At 36.2% G+C, this 24,346-nt stretch overlaps 1 protein-coding gene across 1 annotated transcript; it reads right to left on the bottom strand.

The window, feature by feature from the left end:
- Positions 1-2,590: 2,590 nt before the first annotated feature.
- On the bottom strand, positions 2,591-22,646 carry ERO1B (endoplasmic reticulum oxidoreductase 1 beta). The gene is made up of 16 exons (XM_034428298.3): positions 22,095-22,646; positions 18,167-18,286; positions 17,229-17,312; positions 16,589-16,630; positions 15,747-15,829; positions 14,940-15,013; positions 13,882-14,002; positions 13,744-13,790; positions 12,317-12,328; positions 11,632-11,658; positions 9,576-9,668; positions 9,223-9,469; positions 6,176-6,245; positions 5,258-5,344; positions 4,652-4,785; positions 2,591-3,862 (listed from the first exon to the last, which is right to left on the bottom strand). The coding sequence occupies exons 1-16, from the start codon at positions 22,203-22,205 to the stop codon at positions 3,802-3,804; spliced, it is 1,413 nt and encodes a 470-aa protein (XP_034284189.1). The 5' UTR covers positions 22,206-22,646; the 3' UTR covers positions 2,591-3,801.
- Between the last annotated feature and the right edge of the window lie 1,700 nt (positions 22,647-24,346).

Consider the following 24,346-nt stretch of genomic DNA (forward strand, 5'->3'; position numbering starts at 1 on the left):
GTATTCTAACTGGAACCTGATAGGCTTCATTGTTTAGAACCCTCTGGAAAACCTGTGGACATCCCATACTCCATAGCATCTAAAGACATTCATAGATGACTGTGCTGCATCTTGTCATTCCACAGATACTCGACAATGTTACTAATTCTAATTATTGTATAGTTCCACAGCCCAAAAGGAATTAGTCAACACAGGATTATCAAGTCTTTGCTGGGCTAGAAAACTAATCTAGATATTTGATAACAAATTATACTGTATTGTTGATTTTGTATTATATAAATTTCTCATTTCCTGTCCCAAATAAAATTGTAGTTAAGGATTGTATTTAATAAAATTTGCCCTTATGACCGACAGCAGAGACACTGCCACCTACCCACCTATTATTCTCCCATCTTGCCTTGCTAGGTCCTAAGAGGCACTGGGCCTGTTTTGCCATCATACTGGGTTACATGCACTCCTCCCCATCCCCACTCCCCTATCTCCATTCGCTTACTTACCTTTTGACAAGCTCAAGAAATCAGGGTAGAGAAGGCTGCTCCCTCACTGGGTCACATGGCACAATCAAGAAGAAGAAATCTTGTCACTTTTGCTTCCATTGCAATCCTTTCCTCTCCAGCCTGCATAAACCACTATGATTTCTTCTTAGCTTCCCCAGAGTGTGACTAGCATAAAGCTAGTTTATAGTGGCTGGAGAGGACAGGCTTGCAATGAATCAAAGTAGGCATGGTTTCTTTTCAGTGCCGCCAGCTCTAGCTTTACGCTTTTTTTTTTTCTTTTGCTAAGTCTTTTGCTAAGAAGAAATTGCGTTGGTTTATACTGGCTGGAGAGGAAAGGATTGCAATGGAAGCAAAAGTGACAAGAATTCTTTTTGATTGGCCCACCTGGCCCACCGAGGGAGCAGCCTTGGTGGCCTTTACATTAGCAGGAATGGGGACAATCAAGTTTAGAAAGTGTAGCATCTAAAGTTATGACTATTATTGTTCCTCAGTTAAGTTAAATGGAATGGAAAGAAACTTCTTTTGTCCGTTTCTTTCTATTGTTAATCAGAATAATAAGAGTAACAGAAAGCAACAATCTTAATTGCGGCTGAATTCAGCGGCTTGGAAATTCTTGTTTCTATATGGCAAATTCAAGGACTTCTTTCAAATCTGTATACTACTGAATAAAAACTCATGTTGTCTATTACATACAACTAGCTATTTTTGAAAAACTGCATTATTTCTTTCAACAAAAAGAACAGCTGAGCTGACAAAGACATAACTAAAGAGATGCTTTGAACTCTCAAATGAGACTCAGAATTCCAGAGGTAATTGTAGCACTTCTTGTGTTTTGGCCACATTTTAGCAATTAAATTCCTTATTCAATATGAAAGCAATTCAATAGTCAAGAAGTCTGAAAACTAATGACTACAACAACAAAATTATTTTCTACTTATAATTTCATTTCTGTTTTTTGGTAGTTCATTTCTGTATTTTTAACCAATTAAATAAATAGTAGCCTTCACAATCTTGCATGTACACAAACGTCCTGAGTAATGTACTCCTGTAACCTTATTCATAGGATCTTGACTTAGAATCAACATCTACCTTAGCACAAGATACACATGAAGTGAAGTCTGCTGGCTTCTTCCATAAAAATATCAGCATAAGTTAGTGAACAAGACAAAGTAATACTTCTAAAATAGATATTTCATTAAACTTATATTTAGCATAAAGAGAGAGAAAATATTTTGCTTACCTTGGCCTTTTTTTAAAGGGAGTGATTTAAAAAAAGCTGAAAGGATTCATGTCCATGTGACTTGAGTTTCAGGAAGCACACACCAAGGAAGAACTGAAGTTATAAGAACCTTGCATATGGGTTCCATGCTAACTCAGCATTATTTACCATTTGGAACATCAATTTCCATTCAAAAGACATTAAAAATAGAAAAATTACAGATCACATGCTTTAAAAATTTGCCCACAAATTCTGAAGCTCTTAGTCTATTCAAATCTCCTTCAGCATTTTGAGAATGGGGGCCATTTATTTACTCCTGCAATGGCAGCACACTAGACTATTTTGAATTTTTCTTTGGATTAGCTATCCATTATCCTTTGGATTAGTTATTGGGAAAAGGCATGAGAAATGGATGAATTCACAAAAATAATCTCCATTCCATTGGACAAAATCTTATGTCTGATTCGTTACAAATTGGATGCAATAAAGCTAATTGATAAGAAACAGATCTTAACAAGTAACAGATCTTGCCAGTAACATTAAATTATACGGCCCATAGCAGTTTCCTTAGTTTCAGAATCTGTTACCACAAGACTATTCCTTTCTATCATATTTGTTAAGCTCTGAACTGAATGCAATCTTTAGAATAAGGCCCATTATCTATTGATTTCAATAAACAATGAAGTCTTAAATTATAAGGACAAAACATTACAGTTTTTCTCATTTAGTTATCACTGGAGACTTTCACATATGTGGAAAAATATATAGCTGAGAATCTTCATTTTTAAAAACTTAAACCGCAAAGTTATGGAATTATGTTGCGTAAAGCATGCAGTATAAATACATACACACACACAACAGCAGCAGACATGTCTTAAATTAGAAGATTTTAAGAGCACTTTAATTTTGTAAAGACTGTTTTACTTATCAAAGCAAAGCAAAATATGTACAAATCTGTATATTGTACTTAAACTGACATTCATTCCCTCACAGAATACAAATATTACATTACAAACAGTTTTTAAATAAGGTGCTCCTTTACAATTTATAGACTTCTTCCTACTGCAGATTAAGAATTTAAATGTTTATTACCCGCAACAGTTCTCTGATAACTAGATCCCCCTTTGTAGATAAAGATTTAGGAACAAATGTATAGAATATCCATTTTATTAGAGACTATATTTTTAACGGTGTAATTAGAGATTGCATAGATAGAATGTGCTCTGTTGAATTCTGGAAGTGACTTTTTCTTTTTAAAAAAGTGGACATTTGTCTGTGAAAATATTTAGTTTTATTTTTTATTGTATTTGACTAGAAGAGCACCAGAATAAGAGGAATTTGTAAGGTTTTTGAAATGGAAGATTAAGGTCTATGACTCTAAAGTTTGAGCTGAATTTTTTAAGCTAGCAGCAGTTAATGGGAAAAGCCTTTCATTATCCACTCAGAATAAAAACTGATAAAAGTAATTTAATCCAGTTTTGTCTCCTCACAGAAAAGAAAATGTGCTGTAGAAAAATGAAATAAAAAAGGAAAGGAGAAGAGAAGAGGGCAAGGAGGCAAAAATAATAAAAATAACTTGAGATTCCCCAATAACTAGTTCCCCTGGATGCCAAGGGGCTTATTTTAGTAAAATATTTACTGGCCATGACAGAGACTGTAACAAACAAATGAAATACAAATGCAAGAAAACATTTTTCTTACATATCAATTTCTCCAAATAAACATTAAAAAGCCGCATTTCCACCAGGTATTTTTTAGAAGAATCTTTTCCATGTGAGCAATGCAGGCTGGATGAGGTTCCTGCATGGTGATGTAAAGCAAGAGAGGCAACAGTTCTTTTGAATGATGATGAAACAAAAGTAGTAGAGACTAAGAATAGTGAAACAGTTGAAAACAAACATAATTTACATAATTAAAGCCAGGTATTTTATCCATAAATATTTTGTCCAATGTAACCTTTTCTATTTTAAATATTCAAGTTGGAATTATATATATTCTTGCCTTTCTAGAACAGTCTTGTATGAAGATTCCTTTTGCCTGGTGTTAAATTAGTGGCTTCTTCTACCAGTAGGTACAAAGCCGTCGTTAACTTTTTTGTTGCAGTAAGACTTTGAAATTCTGTAGCTCTCGTATACTTGTAGAAAGTCTGTGAAGAAGAGAAGGGAAGAAGGATCAAGTCTACAGAAGTTCAGTATTAAAAGAAGGAAGCTCTTCCTGCATGAAACACCAACTTGAATTTTAGATCAAATCAGCAATTTGATTGAAAACTTAGTACTACAGTTCATTAAAATAATTATCTCATCCACCTTCAACACTATGTGTGTGTCTGATGAACTTAAAGTCTAGAATTATTTAATTTGACTAAAGTGGACTAGATTCCCTTTTATCGTGAATGTTGGCACTGTGTAAGTTACTGTGAGAGGACATTATAGCTTTTAGAGAAAATACAGGTAGTCCTGACTTAACAACTGGCATCTTAACAATTGCTTGAAGCTACAATAGACTGAAAAACAGTTACAAACTTGTTTTCAAAGTTGCGACTGAGGTACTAACCCCCCCCATTGTCACATGACTGTGTTTTAGATATTTGGCTACCACCATTTCCAGCATACCACAGTCACGTGACTCTGATTTGCAACAACTTTTATGGATTTCAGCAGAAAACAACAAAAAACACCCATTGATATGCTGGATTTGCTAAATGACCACATGATTCGCTTAACAACCATGGAGATTAGCTTAACAACTGTCATAAAGATTATCATAAAATTGAATCAAATTAATAATTGCAATGATTTGTGACCAGAATTCTGGACTTAATTGCTGTCATAAGCTGAGGACTACTTGTACATACATATTTTTAAAGTCCATATCACATGAAGAAAAAGCCCAGCCTATCGCTACATAGCTATAACAAATTTCAAGTGTAATTTACCTTCCAAATGCATTCAGAAGAGCAACTATTTCTTGCCGTGTCAATTGAAAACCTTTGAATGGACTGTTCTCAGAAAGATTCTTTATTTCTTTTTCGGAGAATAAGATTTTCAAAGCAGTTCCTAAACCTTGAGTCTGAAAGAGAACCAATATATTAAATAGCAAGAGTACAATATACATTAACAGCTTTGGGCATTTCTACGTTTATTTTTGGGTAGACCTTATATTAGGAGCACACTTAAAAATCAGGCTAGGGCTTATTTTCTGGTTAGGTCTAATTTGGGGGGAAACACGGTATAAGTAAGTGCTATTGCTATACAGTATTTTAATATAAATATTGAATAATATTTGCATATTAGGGTATGTATTCTTACTATACAGAAATTGTATTCTATAATTGGTGAAATGACATGTACAATTTGAATAGCTTGATTGTCATAATATAGCAAATGTGAAATATCTGCCTTTGTAGTAAAGCTAAAATTTATCATATTGATATTAACTGGCCTTAGAGATGCAAAGTATAGGAAATAGTTTACCTGGTGTGAGAAATTGTTTTGCTATGTAAGAATGTTAGCCTTAAAACATGAAAAAAAAAATCACATACCTGTAATTTTCCCCATAACCGACATTTATCACATCCAACACAATCCATTATGCGAGATATGTTCTTGAAATGCAATCTGAATTCTTCCTACCAATACAGAAAAACATATTTAAAACTTTTTATAATGGCATTAGTGATTCTAAAGATGATGGGCCAACACTCTCTTCTCTCAGTGTTTCTCTACTTCCTAATTTTCTGCATCGTTTTCATTTTAGAGGTAACCAATTCTTCAAACTAATTAGTTCAAACCATAGTTTGCAACCACTTTTAATCTGATGGCAAGCTGACTGAATGTATCCATAGTTATTCTATAAATTCTATGTCAGTTTCACTAAGTACTATTGGCTTTGAAAAAGATATCTTGTCAAAAGGATGAAATGAACATTGCAGTGGTGAAATTCTGCACCTTTTGTACATGTGTGCAACAACATATCTAAAAAAGAGGTGGAATATGCACTGGAATGACATAACTTGTTCCATCATTTGATCTCCGCCCCTGGATGCTTCTGCTCCTGGTGTTTCTTTCATATTCTCATAAAAAGAAAAAGTTTCATTTTTTTCATGTAGTAAAGTAGCTTATGAATTGGCATTTAACATAAAGCTATAAAGTATAGCTGTAAACCAACAGTAGAAATACAAAGATGGCTCAACATTATGCAAGTAGATAGCATGACAAGAGATTCTGATTAATGTATCTTACATTAATCCAATATCTCACATTCTAATGACTTGCTTGCTACTCTTCTGAAATATTACTCGTAAGAACTTAAAAGTAGCTTGATGTTTACTGATGATGTTGCCTCAGATATAAAGCAAAATAATCAAATGCACACACAAAAACAAAGAAACATGATTTAATCTAATTGAAAATGTCTTTCATTTGTACATATAAATTGTCAATGTAAAAACTATGTTTACCTTTAAAGATCTGGCCTCCTTTTTGTTTCCAGAAAACATGGACTTTTCATCAAAATGCATAGGAAAGGACCTAGATAAATTTTGATAATGAATTAGACTTATTTAACAAAACTGTTTGGATACTACTAATAATGCTCCACTTTCTAAAATTACTTGAAATATCTACAGTACCTAAAATGTTTACAATATAGTTCAAGAGCCAAAATATATATTACAGGCATTCCTAGTTACATGGTTTGTCCAACTCTATAAGCAATGCAGAAATGTTATTTTTATGTTTTTTTTCTCAAAGGATTCTTAATAAATATCCCAAAAGAAATAATAACATGAAACACTTCATTACATAGCAGTTTTAGCCACAATTCTCAATTTTGTCTTTCTTGCCAACTCTTTTATAAAACTCTTCCTTTTCTTATCTGGATGTAATGTCTTGTGGGTTTTGTAGTATGTCACTATATCCTTCCCCTTGCTAAATAGAAATAAACAAACAATTATAAATTAACTTTCTGACAATAGAGAATATTATTATTCAAAAGACATAGAGAGAACTTCATCCAAAACTACATACTGTATGTACATCATGATATCTGACAGGTCTTTTAACAACTCTGCTATTTATAGCTATTGTCCCCAGAATGAATTTGTTAGTCTAACAGAGTAGATTTGACTAAGAAACCAATCCTATAGAGCAGGGGTGTCAAACTCAAGACCTGGAGGCCAGATCTGACCTACAGGGTGCTTAGATCTAGCTCGTGGGGCCACCCTGGAAACAGCAAAGGACTGGCCCACAGTGTCTCTGTCAGTGAAAATGGAGCTCAGGAGGTCCACAAGCTCCGTTTTTGCTGGCAGAGGGTTGCAGGAGGCCGTCACAGCCGAGAACAGAGCTCAGGAGCCCGTTTTCTCTGGCAGAGCTGTCGGGCCACCACAGGTGCCCCCGACATTAGTGATGTCGAGCTGGCCATGCCCACTCTGCCCCCCTGAGGTCAAACATAACTCTGATGTGGCCCTCAATGAAATTGAGTTTGACACCCCTGTTATAGAGGTTAGAACTGCTTTTATTGCAGGGGTGTCAAACTCAAGGCCTGGGGGTTGGATCCGGCCCACAGGGTGCTTAGACCTGGCCTAAGGGCAGCCTTCCTGAGCTCCATTTCCACTGGCAGAGGGTTGCAGGAGGCCATTGCAGCTGAAAATGGAGCATGCGACAGTCACGGGGGCCCTCTTGAGCTCTGTTTTCGCTGACAGAGACTTGCAAGAGGCTGTCACAGCCAAAAACAGAATTCAGGGGCCTGTTTTTTCTGGCAGAGTGCTCGGGCTGCCACAGGCACCCCACACAAGTGACATTGAGCCAGCCACACTCACCCCAGCCCCCCTGAGCTCAAACACAACCCTGATGTGGCCCTCAATGAAATAGAGTCTGACACCTGTTTTATTGTAATAGGTACAGTAATAGAAACTTGCAAGTCTGATCGTATTTTGTCCTCCCTTACTTTATCTTTGTGTAAATTAGGGATGTGCTTGTTTGAGAGGATTTCTCAACCTCTGAGGGCCGTGTGTGTGTGTGGGTGTGTGGGTGTTGCATAGTGGGCGTGGTCATGGTGGGCGTTTGACACAGGCTCAATTATAGATTGTTGATTGTAGATTAAATGGACCTACAATATGTAAAATCTGGCATTAAACTGTAGTATTAACATAGAATGTTGTTTGTTTTCTATCCAGATCAGGCACTTACTTGAGGCCATATAATTGTTATCCAGTCCAATCCAGTCCTTTTACAGCATTCTGCCGGCCGAAAACAGGCCGTGCAAAGGCCCTGCGGGGCCTTGCGCTGCCCATTTTTGGCTGGCAGAGTGCTGTTGGAGGCACGAGAGGCCAAAAACCACATGCTTCCCCTGTGGCCTGTTTTGGCCAGCAATATTTGGCCAGTAGTATTTGGAAATACCAAATATTTGGCCTCTGCCGGCCTTTGATATTTCCAGGCCAGCCTCCTGGGCCAGATTTAAGCACCCCATGGTTCCGGCCCATGGCCCACCCTGAATCCGGCTCATAGGCCTTGACTTTGACATCCCTGATTTAGACTTATATACTGCTCCATAGTGCTTTACAGTACTCTGAGCAGTTTACAAATGTCAGTATATTGCCCCCAACAATCTGGGTCCTCATTTTACCAAACTCGGAAAGGTGGAAGGCTGAGTCAACCTTGATCTAGTCAGGATTGAACTCCTGGCTGTGGGCAGAGTTAGTTTGCAATACTGCATTCTAACCACTGCGCCATCATGGCTCCTACTGAAGTTCACCCAGACCTTCTAGCTTTTTCCACTGAGCTATTGTTCTCTCTGACCCCAACATCCTGTAACCCAAACGGCTCAGCATTCTAAGATGCAGCAGTTGTCCACAAAAACAATATAGTATAACAGATTACTAGTTCACTGAATTCACTTGACATGGCACCCTTCTCAATAATTTGACTTTTCTAATCCAAATACTCCATCTTTGGGATTAACTAATTCAAAGGAAGAATCAAAAAATGCCAAAGGATAAAATAGTGAATATTCTTATATATTGGCTGAGTTTATCACCAGCCAGTTTGTCAGGAACCTGAAACTAATTTCCTGTATGTGTTAACCACATGTGTGATTTCAGCATAATGTTTCATTTGGCCCTTTTTGGCCACCTGCATTTCTTCCAGTATCTGTCATAATCCTGATGACTTGGCTATCTGCTTCAATACATTTGACTATGTGATTTAAGACAAGATCAATACTTAAAGCCTTATGTTCCCTTTTCCTTTTGGATTCAAAGAAAACAGGTATTAATTATTTGCACAATTTAAACTGGAGCTGGATACAAAGAAACCCAGCCAACTAGGGCTGATTTAATAAATTATGATTAAACAATAGTTTAATCTGACATGTGAATTCAACCTTATTTTTAGGTCTGTTTTAATAACTTCATTTACCTGCAATTCCCTAAACATCTTCTGAAATCAACTTTATTCAGTTGTCTGTATCTGAATACATAATAAAGGCGGAGAAGAAAAGTACACTTACTTTGTATCTTGGAAGATTTCTAACAAGAGAGACTTGGTTTCTGTATCCTCCTGTGAATTTCCAGTATAAAGGTCCACAATTGAACGCTCAAAGTAGGATGCAACCTTTGACAATGCACGCAGTTCCACCAAGTATAGGAAATATAAATTTTTTAGTCGTCTTGGTCCTTCACTTTTTGTTTCAGTAGGGTCAAAACGATGGGCAAATTCTTTGACATTAGATCCCCAACGAGGTCTTCCCCATGTTTCTGAACAAAGAAAAGCAATGCTTTAAAGTAAATATTGAAATTATTTTTATGGGAATAGTGGAAAAATTAACTTCCCACAATAATAAAAAGAGAGGTGGCAATTTACCTTCAAGTAAATAGTTTGCACAAAGATGTAAGTTGATACTTGCATGAAGTCCTGAAATAAGTTTATAGAATACACGTTTTTCAAGACAAAGCCCTAGATGAGATAAAAATATTGTTAAAACTGAATTAGAAAATAATTCAATAATCCAGTTAGAAAGTATTTTGCTATATAAGTAGTCCTCAACTTACAACAGTTCATTAGTGACCGTTCAAAGTTGCAATGGTACTGAAAAATGTGACTTGTGACCATTTTTCAGAGTTACGACCTTTGTAGCATCCTCATGATCATGTGATTAAAATTCAGATGCTTGGCAACTGACTCATATTTATGACCATCGCTGTGTTCCAAGGTCATGTGCTACCTTTTGTGAGTTTCAGCTGCAGTGATTTTCAATTGTAGCAAGAAAGGTCGTAAAATGGGGTAAAACTCACTTAACAAATGTCTCACTTAACAACAAAAAATTTGGGCTCAACTGTGGTCGTAAATTGAGAACTACCTGTAATAATTCCACCTTTGGAAATTCTTGAAGAAATCTGAAGTTTTGCTTTTTGAGACTGGCAATATCCCACTGGGATAGATACAAAAGGGAAATTTTGGTCCCTTCAACTTTTGCAATTTATGGAGATGAGTTCTGGAGAACTGATGAGGATTATCTAGAACAGCACAGATAATTGCAGGAAGAATCAGTAAAGATTTCCTCTGTCCATTTCTACTAATTGGATCCCCTAGCATGCTGGTTCTCAACCTGTGGTCTGTGGTCCCCTGGGGGGTCTGTGATGTTATCACAGGGGGTCTGTGAAAGCTTGAAGATTATTTAAATTTTTAGTTAAGTCTGGCCACAAAAGGTATTTAAAGGGGGTCAATAGTGAAGAAAAAGAACCACTGCTCTAGCAGATCAAAAGCTTTCTATGACTGGCAAAATATTTTTCATTCATTCAAAGCTAACCTGAAAAATTAGAGAATAAAGCATTATTTCAAATTCTGCCTTATTCCCACTAATCATTTTCCAAGTTAGAACATCTTATGGAAAGCACATTGTGTTAAAAATGCTAGTGGATCTTTTTCTTTAGCATGCAAAGACCAGAAATGGGTAGTGGCCAGATCTAAGGTTCATTAGAGTTCTGTCACATAATGGAAAACAATAGTTTTGTTTTATATTTAAACCACACAACAAGATGGATCCAAAGTGGGTGAACATTGCCAGATTAGAGAAATTGATCAAAGCAATCCACTGATAAGACATACCTTAAGTATAGGAGATATTGTAATATTTTAGATAATATTTATTTGATTTGAATAATAAAATCAGTACTATTATATTTCATTCAGAAGTGTAGTAATCACTTTACTATTTTTTTCCATTTATATGTGAGTGTGATATGTGGCTCCTATGCAAAATTGAACTAGAGCAGGGATGTCAAACTCACAGTCACGGTGGCATCACGTGACATATCGGGACTTTCCCCCCCTTCACTAAAATGGGTGTGGGCGTGGCCAGCATGTGATGCCTCCGGCCCGCACGCTGGGAGTTTGACAGCCCTGACCTAGAGCTTGGAGGTTAAAAAAAACAGCTGCACAAAGCATTCAAAACAGGTGATTTGCAAAGAAGGTGCTTTGCAAACCTTATTAGATTGAGTGAAACACTGCTGGAAACATCCAGCCAGCCATATCCTTTTAAAGGCTGAAACTTGAAAGCATTATTTCAAATGCTATCCTGGCAGATACATGCAGAGAACTGGGAACAGCCTTCAAAAGAACTGCGCTGGCTGCCATGGTTGCTTTAAGACTTTGAAGAGAGATGTTTTTTCTTCAATTAACATGATTTGCAAGGCATGTCTTTTAAATGTTTTGCAGAGCCCAAAGTAATGGTACATATTAATTTCATCATTGAAAGCATTGTCTTGCAAAATCAACAAGTTTTTTTTTTAGCTAAAAGGTTGACTGTTACATTTTTTTCCTTGAATGCATTACTTAATCTTTAAATTTCACAGAACTTTCTTATTGCACAGAGAGTTTGCAGTTTTTCATTAGAATTTTGATACAATACTGAATTTACCTTCTAGCCATGTATAAAAAGATTCTCCTGTGAACATAGAAATAATTAATTTCAAACAAGGCCTAGACATATCTAATCAATAAATACTTTGAAAATCTAAATTTGCAGCATATTCCAAAATACATTATCAAACTTATCTAGCCCTTCCATCTAAAAATTTGTGATAAACTGAATCTTGATGTATCACTTCACCGCTGCTCATTTAACATTCTTAAATATTTATTTTTCAAGTTGAAAACAGGGTTCAGGTGTTTTAAATCTGATTTATGCTTATTTCAAAGCAAGGCATAGTAATAGAATTTATGTAAAGATCCCTGGAATGTAACAGAACATCAGAAAACCTAATCATCATTTTAATCTAGTTTGCTGGACCTCACAAGTTTAATAATGATTCCTAGACAATAACAGAATTAATGGCAATTGTTTATGCATATCACCAATTATTAGTAGCATCTATTAATCATGAGAAAAGGAATAGTAGTCCTAGATAACATTTGTGTTCCAATATAACCAATAAACTTTTGTTAAACTTTTTTTTTCTCTTCCCTACTTTATATCTCTCACTAAAATTTATTCATTAGGTACAGTAGGGTGATGGGAAATCCTGGGGGATTTCCCATTCATTAAGTTTTTTTCCAGAATCTTAAATAATACAGTGAAAGAATATTATGTCACAAAAACTTACCATCATCCTCTCCTGAAAAAAAGTTATAAAAGATAAGTATTATAATTTATTCCATCTTTATTTTTGCACAGAGTATCAAAAATATACTGTGTCTGTTAAAATGATCAGAACTTTCTGATTGTAATTAATGCCAACACTATTTTTCTCAAGAGTTAAAGATTAAAATAATGATATATTTGCCATCCATAACAAAATGGGAAAATACTGGCACAAGATTGTAAAGGATCTCAATTTTTAAAAATGTGTTATTTCTTCTTGCTTTTTGTTACAAGTTATAGGTCACTTTAAAAGAATGTGTTTCACACATCCCAGAATAAAAATATCCAATTAAACAACATGAATTGAGAACAGATGATTGGATGTAATTATTTTTTACTAAATCAGACTAGTTGCATTATTTCGGATACATTTATTTAACTGAAAAATGGAACAGATTTCTTATAAAGAAATGCCTTTCCATTCAAATCGGAATTATTGTTTGCAGAACTGTGGTTTCAGATGTAATTGCTGATTATGCACAGCTATTCTATATAGCTAGGTCTCAATGTGTTTCATTAACTGATGAAAGTATATTTGTCAAGTTGAGTTAAACAAATAGACCAGGGGTATCAAACTCAAGGCCGGCGGCCTGGGTGTGCTTCCCGGGGTGCTTAGATCTGGCCCACGGGCTGCCCTGGAAATAGTGAAGAACTGGCCCGCAGGGCCTCTGCCAGTAAAAACGGAGCCCAAGCTCCATTTTTGCTGGCAGAGGGTTGCAGGAGGCTGTTGCAGCCGAAAACGGAGCTTGGGAACTTGTTTTCGCTGGCAGAGCACTTGGGCTACCACAGATGACCCCGACACAAGTGACATCAAGTTGGCCACGCACACCCCACACCCCAGGTCAAACACAACCCTGATGCAGCCCCCAATGAAATTGAGTTTGACACCCCTGAAATAGACATTAATCTGCTGCCCTGGTAGCGCAGCAGACTAAAGCACTGTTATTAACATCAGCTGCCTGCAATTACTGCAAGTTCAAATTTCACCAGGCTCAAGGTTGACTCAGCCTTCCATCCTTTCTAAGGTAGGTAAAATGAGGACCCAGATTGTGGGGGCAATAAGCTGACTTTGTATAAATATACAAAAGTATGAAGGCTATTGCTTAACGCATTGTAAGCCGTCCTGAGTCTTCGGAGAAGGGTGGCATATAAATCAAATTAAAAAATAAAAAGCTTGGATAGTAATAAAAATGTTAGTGACAATATCTCCAATACCTTCAAACAACAACATCAGCCTACTCCAGGTCCTTGGGAAGAATTTAGCTGGATAAAAATGCAAAATTCAGTCTAAATATTTGGCTGATTGTGCAACAAACCACAATAATGTTTTATTTAACAACTAATATTCAGAATTGATATATTACAATTACAAAGGATTTAATGACTCACCCTTGGTTGGTGCCAGTGGATTTAGAGGGCGATATACAGATCGTGGCCTAATGAGAAAAATATGGTAATTTATGATTTGTCAATTTAAGGAATTTTAAATTTCAATACAAAATAATTTTGCCCTCTATTTTCACTTACTTAAAGCAATTTTCTTCATAGATACTGTTCCATACTCTCCATGCGGAGGGCCCTTTATATCCAGTGTATCGTTCTGGATTCAAGAGCAAATCCACATATTGTGCATCAGGTGATCTCTCATCTAATAACAAAGAAAAACCGTGCTGCTTAATTATGAACTGGAACATGCAACTTGCCAACACATTCAGTATAAGGAGCTGTTTTGATGTAAAAGAGCAAATTACAGCAATAGCGTATAAAAGCATTTATGAAAAAATTAACATTGTGCATTTTATATTTTTACATTTCAAATGTGTATTGTAAATAAAATTGATATTAAAGGTAAATATGTAAATATTTTTAAATATGAGATATTTTTATTTTATTTTAATTTTTATATACAATTGAACAAAGTACAGATGGTCCTCAACTTACGACCACAATTGACCCCCTAAATTTCTGTTGCTTAGCGAGACATTTGTTAAATACATTTTGCTCCATTTTATGAACTTTCTTGCCATAGTAACATAATTAAGTTAATCTGGCTGCCCCAGTAATTTTGTTTGTCAGAAGGTCACAAAAGGTGATCATGTGACCCTCCAAGACAATGCAACTGTCATAAATATGAGTAAGTTGCCAAGCATCTGAAATGTTTCTGTATGTACTTTTTCTGTAAGTACTTTTGTAAGTATTCATTAAAATGTTGAAGAATATGCATCTTTGGTTGTATCTTATAGCAGCCCATTTAATACCTTACTTCAATTTTATGAAGACTCATTGATGATCACTTTGAATATAATTTCCAAGCTAGCTTTCCATTCTCTTAATTATTCTGCCAACCAGGTTCCCCTTAGATTAACATACTGGATTAGTAGTGTTTGCAATTAACGTTATACTTAACATTAGCCAAGAAAACAATAAGAGACATTAAGCTCAAGGTTTATTTACATTTGGAGGATTATTACACATGAAACTATTTGTAAGAGTGTTTAACACATTCTGTTTTTAAAGTGTATGGGTATTTATTCTAACTTTGTTTACTTAGTTACACAGTAAAGAAAATATGGCTCAAATTTTACCATCCAATTCACAAAAATGGTCCTGGGAATCATCATATCTGGCCCAGTCAATGAAAGCTTCTTTAGTTTGGTTACTATATGAAAGAGAGATAGAAAAAAATATTAGCTATAGACTGAATGCATTTATTTTTATATCACTCTCAAACTACATAGAAATCAGAGATAAAATTATTAAGATGAGCCTGAAAAAAGTATCTATTATAGTCCCAACAAGCTTTCACAGAAGCTCGTAAAAACAGTAATGATTAAAATTAAATAGATGAAGACAAGATAATAGGAACAGCATAAACACCTATATTATTTTCCATGTAGCAACAAAGCCAGCAACCACTTTCTTATAACTATTTGCAATAACCATTAGAATTGCATAGTTACTGTACAGATGCAGCAGAATTAGATTACATATTCATGCTACATCTGTTGCAATAAATAACTGATTTCTCATTATTGTTGTTCTATAATTTTTTTCTGAACTAATAAAATTAAGAAAGTTTATATCTAAAACTAGAACCATCTGACCAAAGGTAATAAGGAGGTTATGAGTCAAAGTGATATTGAAGTTCATTATCATATATAACACCAGAGTAGTTTTAAGAAATTAAGAGGCAGTCATTTTGTAGAAACTATCAGCTATCTGATGCATGTATTCATCCCATGTATAATTTAAATTGAACTGATACAAATGTTTCAAACAAAAGGTACATCAAATATGAAACTATTTTGTTTCCTCAGAACATAAGGAATAAAAAATATAGAGAACCATTAAATAAGAATTATGTCTTCCACTAATATTGAAAGCATAATTACCTTAATGTACTATTAATTGCACCCAGTTTGTTAGCCTGTTCACAGTCTTCACGTTCTTTGGTATGGTTTGCTATCTTTGAATACTGAAAGACAAAATATGTAATCTTTATATCTCCAATTCCAATATTTTAGATAAATACTTGCCAGTTATTTATCTAAAGTATTACTGGATTCAAAATAGTACTTAATTTTTCAATACATTACTATCTTCTCTTCCAAATCCTGAACTTTCTGTTGCATGTGTTCCCCCAAATCCCTCATTGTACTAAAGAATTATCATAAAACTCTTAGTCCCATAAGTCCCAGACATGAATGTATTTTTTTTAAAAAAATGAAGATTATACAAGGAATTCCCTGAGTTTTTAAAGCACTGCAAAACTGTTTGCAATATTTACTTCAAGAGACTAACATAGCATAGAATAATATAATTACTCCAGTGCTTATAAGCTAAAAATTACATCACGTTATCTTTCAAGCAGTTTCCTATCCTATCCTGTTCTATTTACAATAGTTCTATTTAGTCTCTTGTTACCTTTGAAAACAGAAAAAAAGAGAGGCAGGTGCGGGTGGAAGGAGAACAAAAATATCAACTCTGCTTCTAGGACAAGGAAGCATAATGAAATATATTACTGCCAGCTACAACTTCTTCTCTATTAGAAAAGAAAAGCAATATACAAACAGCAAGAAAAATGCTGGCACTAGTTTTGCACCACTGAGTAACATAGCACAATGTTACATAAGAATTTAGGAGTGTCATGAGACAGCAAACTCTAGGTTTTATACATTTACTATTTGCCATATATGAGAGGGCGGATCAGATTATTTTGAAAGAAATTACTTACTTTGTTAGCACTTTCAGCTTTAATTCCAACTGGAACTTTACTCTAAAATAAATACAAGTAATGTAAGCATTTATCTTTATTTTTTCTCAAGCAATTTTCAACCCTCAAAATAAATGAACTAAAGAAAATTCAGAATTGGAGCCAAACAGTCAGGAAGACTAGTTGTGCATTAATTCCCCAGACAAATAAACTGACTCTTAAGAAACTTTCATTTATGATCTGACAGGTTTTGATGTCTGCATGCTTATTTTAAGGGAGTCAAATTCAACCAAAGGCAAAGATACTTCCCTATAAAATGCTTAAGAAAAAATGATAAATCCAATTAACATTTATATTAGGAATACCTATACTATAGCCAAAGTCTACACAGCATTTATGCAAGAGAATGTGCATTTAAATCATCATTCTGTCACTGACATCCACTTATATAAAATCCCCATAGTAACAATAAACATTATGTTGTCAGCAGAATAGTTAATCTAATAGAAGAGAATATATGTAGCTCAGGATTGAACTGTGGAGTTCTTCATACTCTCTGAGCCTGGTTGTTTGCTTATAGATGTTTCATTACCTACCTAGATATCATCACCAGTGATAGAGAATAGCTTGTTTCAGGTTTCTCCTTTGTTTTGAAACTTACCTCAGGGCAAGGCTCTACATGGCAATCTCTGATAGAGCAATGGCCATCATCAGCCCAGAATGGACATGGTCTTTTCAGATTAACCTTAAAAAACAATTTTTTAAAATCTCATTCATATTCATTTAAGAAGTGTTTTAAAATTATGAGACTAAACAAGCTGAACAAAAAGGGAAAAGGTCATTGGAAATAATTAGATTTTCTGAGAGCTCATTTGTAACAGAGGAAGAAATGCAGCTCATGCCAAAGATCTAGTTCCTCATAGTTATGAATGCATTATCATATCCATTTAAAATTTGAGAGTTATAATCTCCAGCAACAAACTGCTACTTATTGTTGTGTTTCCCTTCAGTCCTTCAGTTATATACACGGTGTATTTCATTAATTCACTAAGAAAAACAATATAATTTTTAAACTAGTTATAGGTTTCAAACTAGTTAGCAGTTACCTTTAAGCAACTTTTGAAAATATCTTGCCTTGAGTGTAATGTTTCCAAATATTATCGATTTCACCCTCAATGGATTTTCATTGCCACAAATGAAGTAATCTTCCAGAATGTGTTAGGCAGCTGCATTTGTTCACAAGCTTCATGCAGCTGCTTTGAAGGTTTTTCCTGCCTATCGCTTTGGGCACATTTACACACAGCCACTTTATAGTATTTTGTTGGCTGCCCCAAAGGGTCATCTGTTCATGCACACCCACAAAACTTGGAAACAGCTCCAAGGAACCTTCCAGGGGATGCAGCTGCTGCCTAAGGAGAGCACTAGCAAATGTGTTGCATAGCCCTAGTCCTCTCTTTCCCCACTGCCTGGACCTCATTTTTTTAAATATTTAAAAAAATGCTCATTTCTTTACATCTTACTCCTTATTTCATTCCTTTCTTTGGAGAATTAAAGCTAGCTTTCAATCAGCTTTATAATAATATGCCATTTTTACTTTACCTTGTAATACCTGAAGTAGTCTCGTTCTTGAAGTTTCTGTATTTTTGGAAAGATCTTAAAATTGTTGAAGTCATCTATGCTTTCTATGTCACATAAGCAGTCATCAAGTAATCCTGTTACCTATGAAAAGAAAAAAAACAGCTAGAAATGTTATTTATGCTAGAGATTTAGGCTGCAAGAAGAAAGAATTAAAAATAGTAAGAGGTATTAGCAATTTAGGTAGGAATTTATTTTAACTGATTCGGTTAAATTATAAAATCTAAAACTAAAAAAAGGGAAGCTACATAGTTTGGTCTCTTTACTTTTAAATAAAAAGAAAATGTTTCACAATTGGTCTTCCCTTTCTTCATTACAACGCATCTGTCAAATGAAACCTGTCTTTATTTGTGTAAACTATCCACAGTACTAAACCACAGTAACTAATTAGTAGCTGTTAGGTCATCGTTTCAAAGAAATTTCCTTACCTAGAGAAACAGAATGACCAAGGGCAGGCAAAAAAGCAGTGCAGGAGTGGGTGCAGGAGTCACTTCCGATATCCTGCCATTTTTCCCATTGAATTTCCTAATGGTAATCTGGGAGGGAGCATCAAATGGCTTGCTGCTGCTGGGTGGGGGAGGGAGGGAAGGAGGGATTGCCAGTGGCTGGGAAACTGTTACACAACACTGAAAATGAAGAACGTGTGACCATGGCATCAGTCCAGCAGCAGTCAGTAGTACTGAAGCAACCATAATTTCCCAAATTTGATTCTGCTGGGAATCAGAAATCTTGGATTTTGGACACATATTGTAAGTTAGTCCATTTTGAAGTAGCTTGGTTCAAAAATTGTTGCCCTATGATACACTCTTTCTCCCAGTTAAAGGTCATGACAATGAGAGTTTTAGTAGTATGTAGATTAATATTTTATACAATGTTTAACTATAAGAAATGAATTCAAAATGTAGCTAAATTTGAAATAAGCAGTATTATGTTAAAATATTTGAAACATTTGTCCTGTTCTTGTACCCCAAACATTAAAAGAATAAAGCACTTATTAGATATCAGTTGGTATGAGCTAATTAGACAAAAATATTTCCAATATGTATGGAAATACTTCAACAATCTCCAGTTATCACATGATTATTATTATTATTATCACATGAAATTTTAAATGCTAAAGCTTAAGTGGAAACTGTACTCAAGAAGAATATCATGGCTGAGACCAGGGGCATTTACAGGTGTCAAAAAGGTTGAAATAGTGGTTACATCTATGTGACTGAGCCATTTTGGATGTGTTGCCCGTTGTAGCCACCATTTTGACTGCCAAAGTTGATGAATATCTACAGAGCTGGCATGAAAACAAATGTGGATCTACTGTTTGATCTCTCATTAATTTGCAAATAGGAAAATAACTCCTTTTGCCTAGCAACAAAATGACCCCTGACATGTTACGCAAAGCATAACATTGTGATAGTAATATAGATAGCTTTAAGGAACAGTGTATTATGTGGGGAAGGATTATTCATTCAATACTTCAAATTCTCAAATAAAGGTGTATGCTGTTGCTTTAGAATGATCCTGTTGGGTAAATATTAGGAAATAAGTAAAGAAAAAAATAGATCTTCCAAGCCTTCTTTCATCTCTAATCTGTAAGTTTTATAGTACTTAAATGATTTTCGGCAGTCGCAACTGTCTGCAGAAGTCCATCTGGTGGCCCAGGTCAAAGCCCATTCATTGCCTCAGTTCTCATCTCTGGGATGAGTGAGGCTCATTGCCTCACTCCTTCCCCTCTCATATGTCGACAGTAAGCTAAACAAAGCCACTTGCTGTCTCAGACTTGTCTTCCTGTGCCCACGGCCAGCTGGTTCATGGGAATGGATCAGTGACTGAAAACTGGTTCTTTGAAGAGTCATAACCCAAGTAATAATGTGAGTATTAACATACATACAGCAGTCAATACTAAACAGATCCTAAGTGTGGTTACTAACTGTAAGTGCTCATCCTCTGTGCTACATGAGATGAAGTTTTTGCAAATGTAAGCAGGAAATACATTGAGGAATAACTGAAAATGGGATTTCAGGAATGATGAGCATGTTTTTGCTTAGAGGTGTTGCTTGTATGTGATATATAAAATTTTATTTATTATTTATTAAATGTATTTGCCACCCATCTTGTTTTGAAATGATGAAATCATAAATACTATTCAGAGGGTAGTGGCCACAACAGAGGGCACACTTCCTAGGTCCCACAAGATGGCAGCATTTAATTATGGGGACCTAGGACTCACTCACGTTTTTTATTGTTTAATTTAATTACATTTTCCAAACATTTCATGATGGCAAAAAGTTTGAGAAATGCTAGTCCAACAATCTCTTTAGCTCTGTGTAAGGTTGGCAGGTATGAATTTGGTAGAAGTTCCCAGAATATTTCCAGCTCTATTGAGTATATGGGCAGATTGAGCTAAAACCCTAAGGTGCTTTAATGAACAACCAATAAGAAATAACCACATTCCTTCAAAGCAAGGAAACGTAGCCTTTTTACAAGAAAAAAAATGACTCACTTCCAATTATTCACTGACTAGACTCAAAATAGATAAAAAGTCAATATCTCATATATTATATTATATTATACATATTATATAACGCATATTATATTGGCATCTGCAAGATATACTTGCAGTAATGAACTTGAACTGCTTTAAAAAAGGAGACATATTAATGAAGGCTACTCTTGTTGCCTTCAACAAGAGTAGCCAGAGAATAAAACAGAGAATATTGCACTCAAGGTTTGCTTGTGGTCTCCCTACTGATACACAGATTGAATTGTGACAAAGGAATGGTCTTTGTGTGGTAGATAGGCCTTTGGGTGGTCCACCACAGCTCTTATGTTCTGGAGGAAAAAAATCCCCACTGTGATTAGCATGATTTACCATGAAGATATTCACTTATCAGCTTTTCAAGTAAGCTGCATATGCTTCTGAAGACAGTTTCATGAAAAAATTGATGTATTCTATACAACAAAACTAAAGGCAAATTTAAAGTGCCCTTCACACAATGACTCCTGTGCTGTTTTAAGCAGCTATTATAAAAACTGTGTTTATAAATCTGCATGTCACACAGGTTACATTCAGGAGGGAGATCGTCTCTAGACAATGAACAGACTGTGCAATACTATTCATACTTTAACCTGTTTTGGGAATTCATATGCTACATTTCAAGAGCCCTCCCCATCCACAAAGTATTTCTAATAGGAAAGCATGGTTAAAAATAAGTTTCTCAATAACATTCTCAATAGTTTGAGCAGGGCCAGGGGGCTTTATGTAAAAATATTGCATTTTAAGCAAGCATCCTTCACCTTACGTCTGCCTGACTTGGAGAGCTGAGCTTTCTTAGAAGCATCTGTTTCCCCAAAGAGTGAACTGGATCAAACAGCCAGAAAGATGGGGCTGCTCTCACCACCTAGCTCTTTGCTCCCTTGACTTTTAAACAGACCTTTTCGTGACATAATCTGGAGTTTCTACAAAACCCATTGAACTTTTAACAAGATAATAAACATTTAAGCACTCAAAGCTCTCCTTCCTCTATTGAGCAAGCTTTGCACCTCATTCACACAGAAATACAGCCAACCCCTTTCACATAAAGGTCCTTCCTACTCCCTCTTTCTGCTCCTTTCCTTACAGGGTACAATATAATCCTGGCTGACATAATTACAAATCAGCATTAAACACCTGCTAACCTAGAGCAAAGAATCCCCCCCCTCCCCGGAAGAGAAGATTTCCAGGAGGTCTCAGCGAGCGAGCAGAGGACGAATCCACTCTCTCTCGCAACTCTCCGATCACAACTCCAGCCGGAAGGTTTCCGACACCCCAAGGCACTCCAAATCCCCCCCTATGGCTGTTTCCTACACACACACACCCCACGAACTCCCTTCCCCAACGGGCGACTCCGCTCACCTGGGCCTCTATCGCACACCAAAGGCAGCCAAGAATCACCGCTGCCAGCAAGAACTGCGCCGCCCGATCCTTCTCCGCTGCAGTTCTCCGGACGATTCCACTGCTGCTCATGCTGCAGAAACCGTTTGCCGGAGGTCCTGGGGGGCCCGTGCCCCGCGCCGCCGCCTTTGGGCAGCCAGGAGTACGGAATGTCCGCCAGCACCACTGGCGGGGATGCCTTCCAAGTCCCGATCCCCTACTCTGCCGGGAAAGGGACCTGTCAGGCGAGCGGGTCGATGCGCTCACCTCCTCCAGCCGCCGCCGCCGCCGCCGCCCTAGCTCCTTTCCCGGTGCCAGCCCTCTCTCTCTCACACACACACACACACTGCGAAAGGAGAGTAGACGCGCGCTTCCCCTGCAAGCGCTTTCCTTTACATAGGAGGAGGAGGAGGAGGAGCAGTAAGCAGCAGCAATCACAGAGTTTCGTCCGCGCAAAGCTTTTTGGGAAACGTAGTACACCAACCATCTCTCTTCACGTCGGCTTATGTTTCGGTCTCCACAGTAGTGTACTCGAATGACGAAAAAGGAGGGGCGGAGAGAGTGGCCAATAGGAAAGAACCACGCGCACCTTCAAAACAAGAGGAGGCAGTTTATAACCGTCAACAGAAGGTAAAAGGTCTCCAGTCTAGAGGGATTTTTTGGGGGGCGGGGGTGGGGTTTGCTCTCGCGGGAAAGGCTAGGTAGTCATTATCTTTGGGGAAACGTTTTTTGTGCAATACGATCCTCCTGCCTATTTCTGTAAAACATTCTTTGGCATCAGTATGTAATATGTCACTAGCTTATATAGATGATTTCCTTCTCATGGCTCTTTAGGAATATTTACATATTCTATTAAATTATTTTTCCCAATATTAGGGATTCTATTAACAGACATTCGATTTAATTTTAGAATACTGATAAAATAAAAGAGCTTTTGTGATTATTTTGTGGTTACAAAACACTGGAATAATATCACATCAAAGATGGAAATTCTGTTGCAATTCTGGAATTCTGCAGTTTTTAAAGTTCATGTGTGCACAACAACCAAACACAAGTTAGTGTGCTTAAGGAGGATAATCAAATATGTGGAAATACCTCCTTATGAACTTCCCACTTGTGAGGGTGGAATATAAATTAATAAAATGCCAGTAGTCCTCAATTTACAACTTAGGCACTGAAAAATGTGATTTATGACCATTTTTCACATGAGCATTGCATCATCCTCATGATCATGTGATCAAAATTTGGATGCCTAGTATATATTTATGATGGGGTCATGTGGTCACCTTTTGCAACCTTCTGACAAGGAAAGGCAATGGTGAAACTAGAATCACTTAATAACTGTGTTACTAACTTCTGTAATTCACTTAGCAACTGTGGCAAGAAAGGTCATAAAATGGGGCAAAATTCACCTAACAACTTGTTTTGCTCACAACAGAAATTTTGGACTTAATTGTGGTCTTAAGTTGATGACTACCTACAATTGGTGTAGATGATGGTGTGCAGCTCCAGAAGCTGCCACATAATACTAAATAAAGTTTATATCCTGAAGCAGCCTTAACATGGGTTAGAACCCTATTTGGTGTTTGATTCATTTATGGAGAAAAAGCAAATCTTTTGTATTTTTAAAAAGAAAAAGCTTTTCATAGATGTTCTTTTCCATCCCTTTTCTTAGTGAACCTGAGCATTTGTGTTGGACAAATGCCATGGTGAATTTCTAAATTTATTGTTTGCTTGATTTTGATAGTTTTAAAGGTAACTTCATATTTTTGCACCTGTTACTTTCCCTATTATACATAAATATTTCCAGACAAGTTATCATTCTAATAGTCTCCCTTTTCTCTGCTATTCTATATGTATTTAACCCTGAAACACATTTTTCTCAGCCTATTCTTATGCTGTTAAGTCTTTCATCTGGGTTTCCTTACTGCTAGTCTACCATTAAACATTAATTGATTATGCTCTGAATCAATGTTAATTCTTAGCAGCTAAATATAATTTTTTCATGAGAATTTGTCACCATATTTATTTATTCATTGGTTCGATTTATATGCCGCCCTTTTCCGGAGATTCAGAGCGGCTTACAATACGTTAAGCAATAGCCTTCATACTTTTGTATATACCTGCTTAGTAGGGCTTTGCCCCCCCCCCCCAGCGGTGTTCTTTTTTATACAAAATCAGCTTATTGCCCCCACAAACCGGGTCCTCATTTTACCTACCTCGAAAGGATGGAA

This window comes from Pantherophis guttatus, chromosome 1 (assembly GCF_059756535.1).
Source record: "Pantherophis guttatus breed Tessera chromosome 1, ASM5975653v1, whole genome shotgun sequence".
In the NCBI taxonomy this organism is placed as follows: Eukaryota; Metazoa; Chordata; class Lepidosauria; order Squamata; family Colubridae; genus Pantherophis; species Pantherophis guttatus.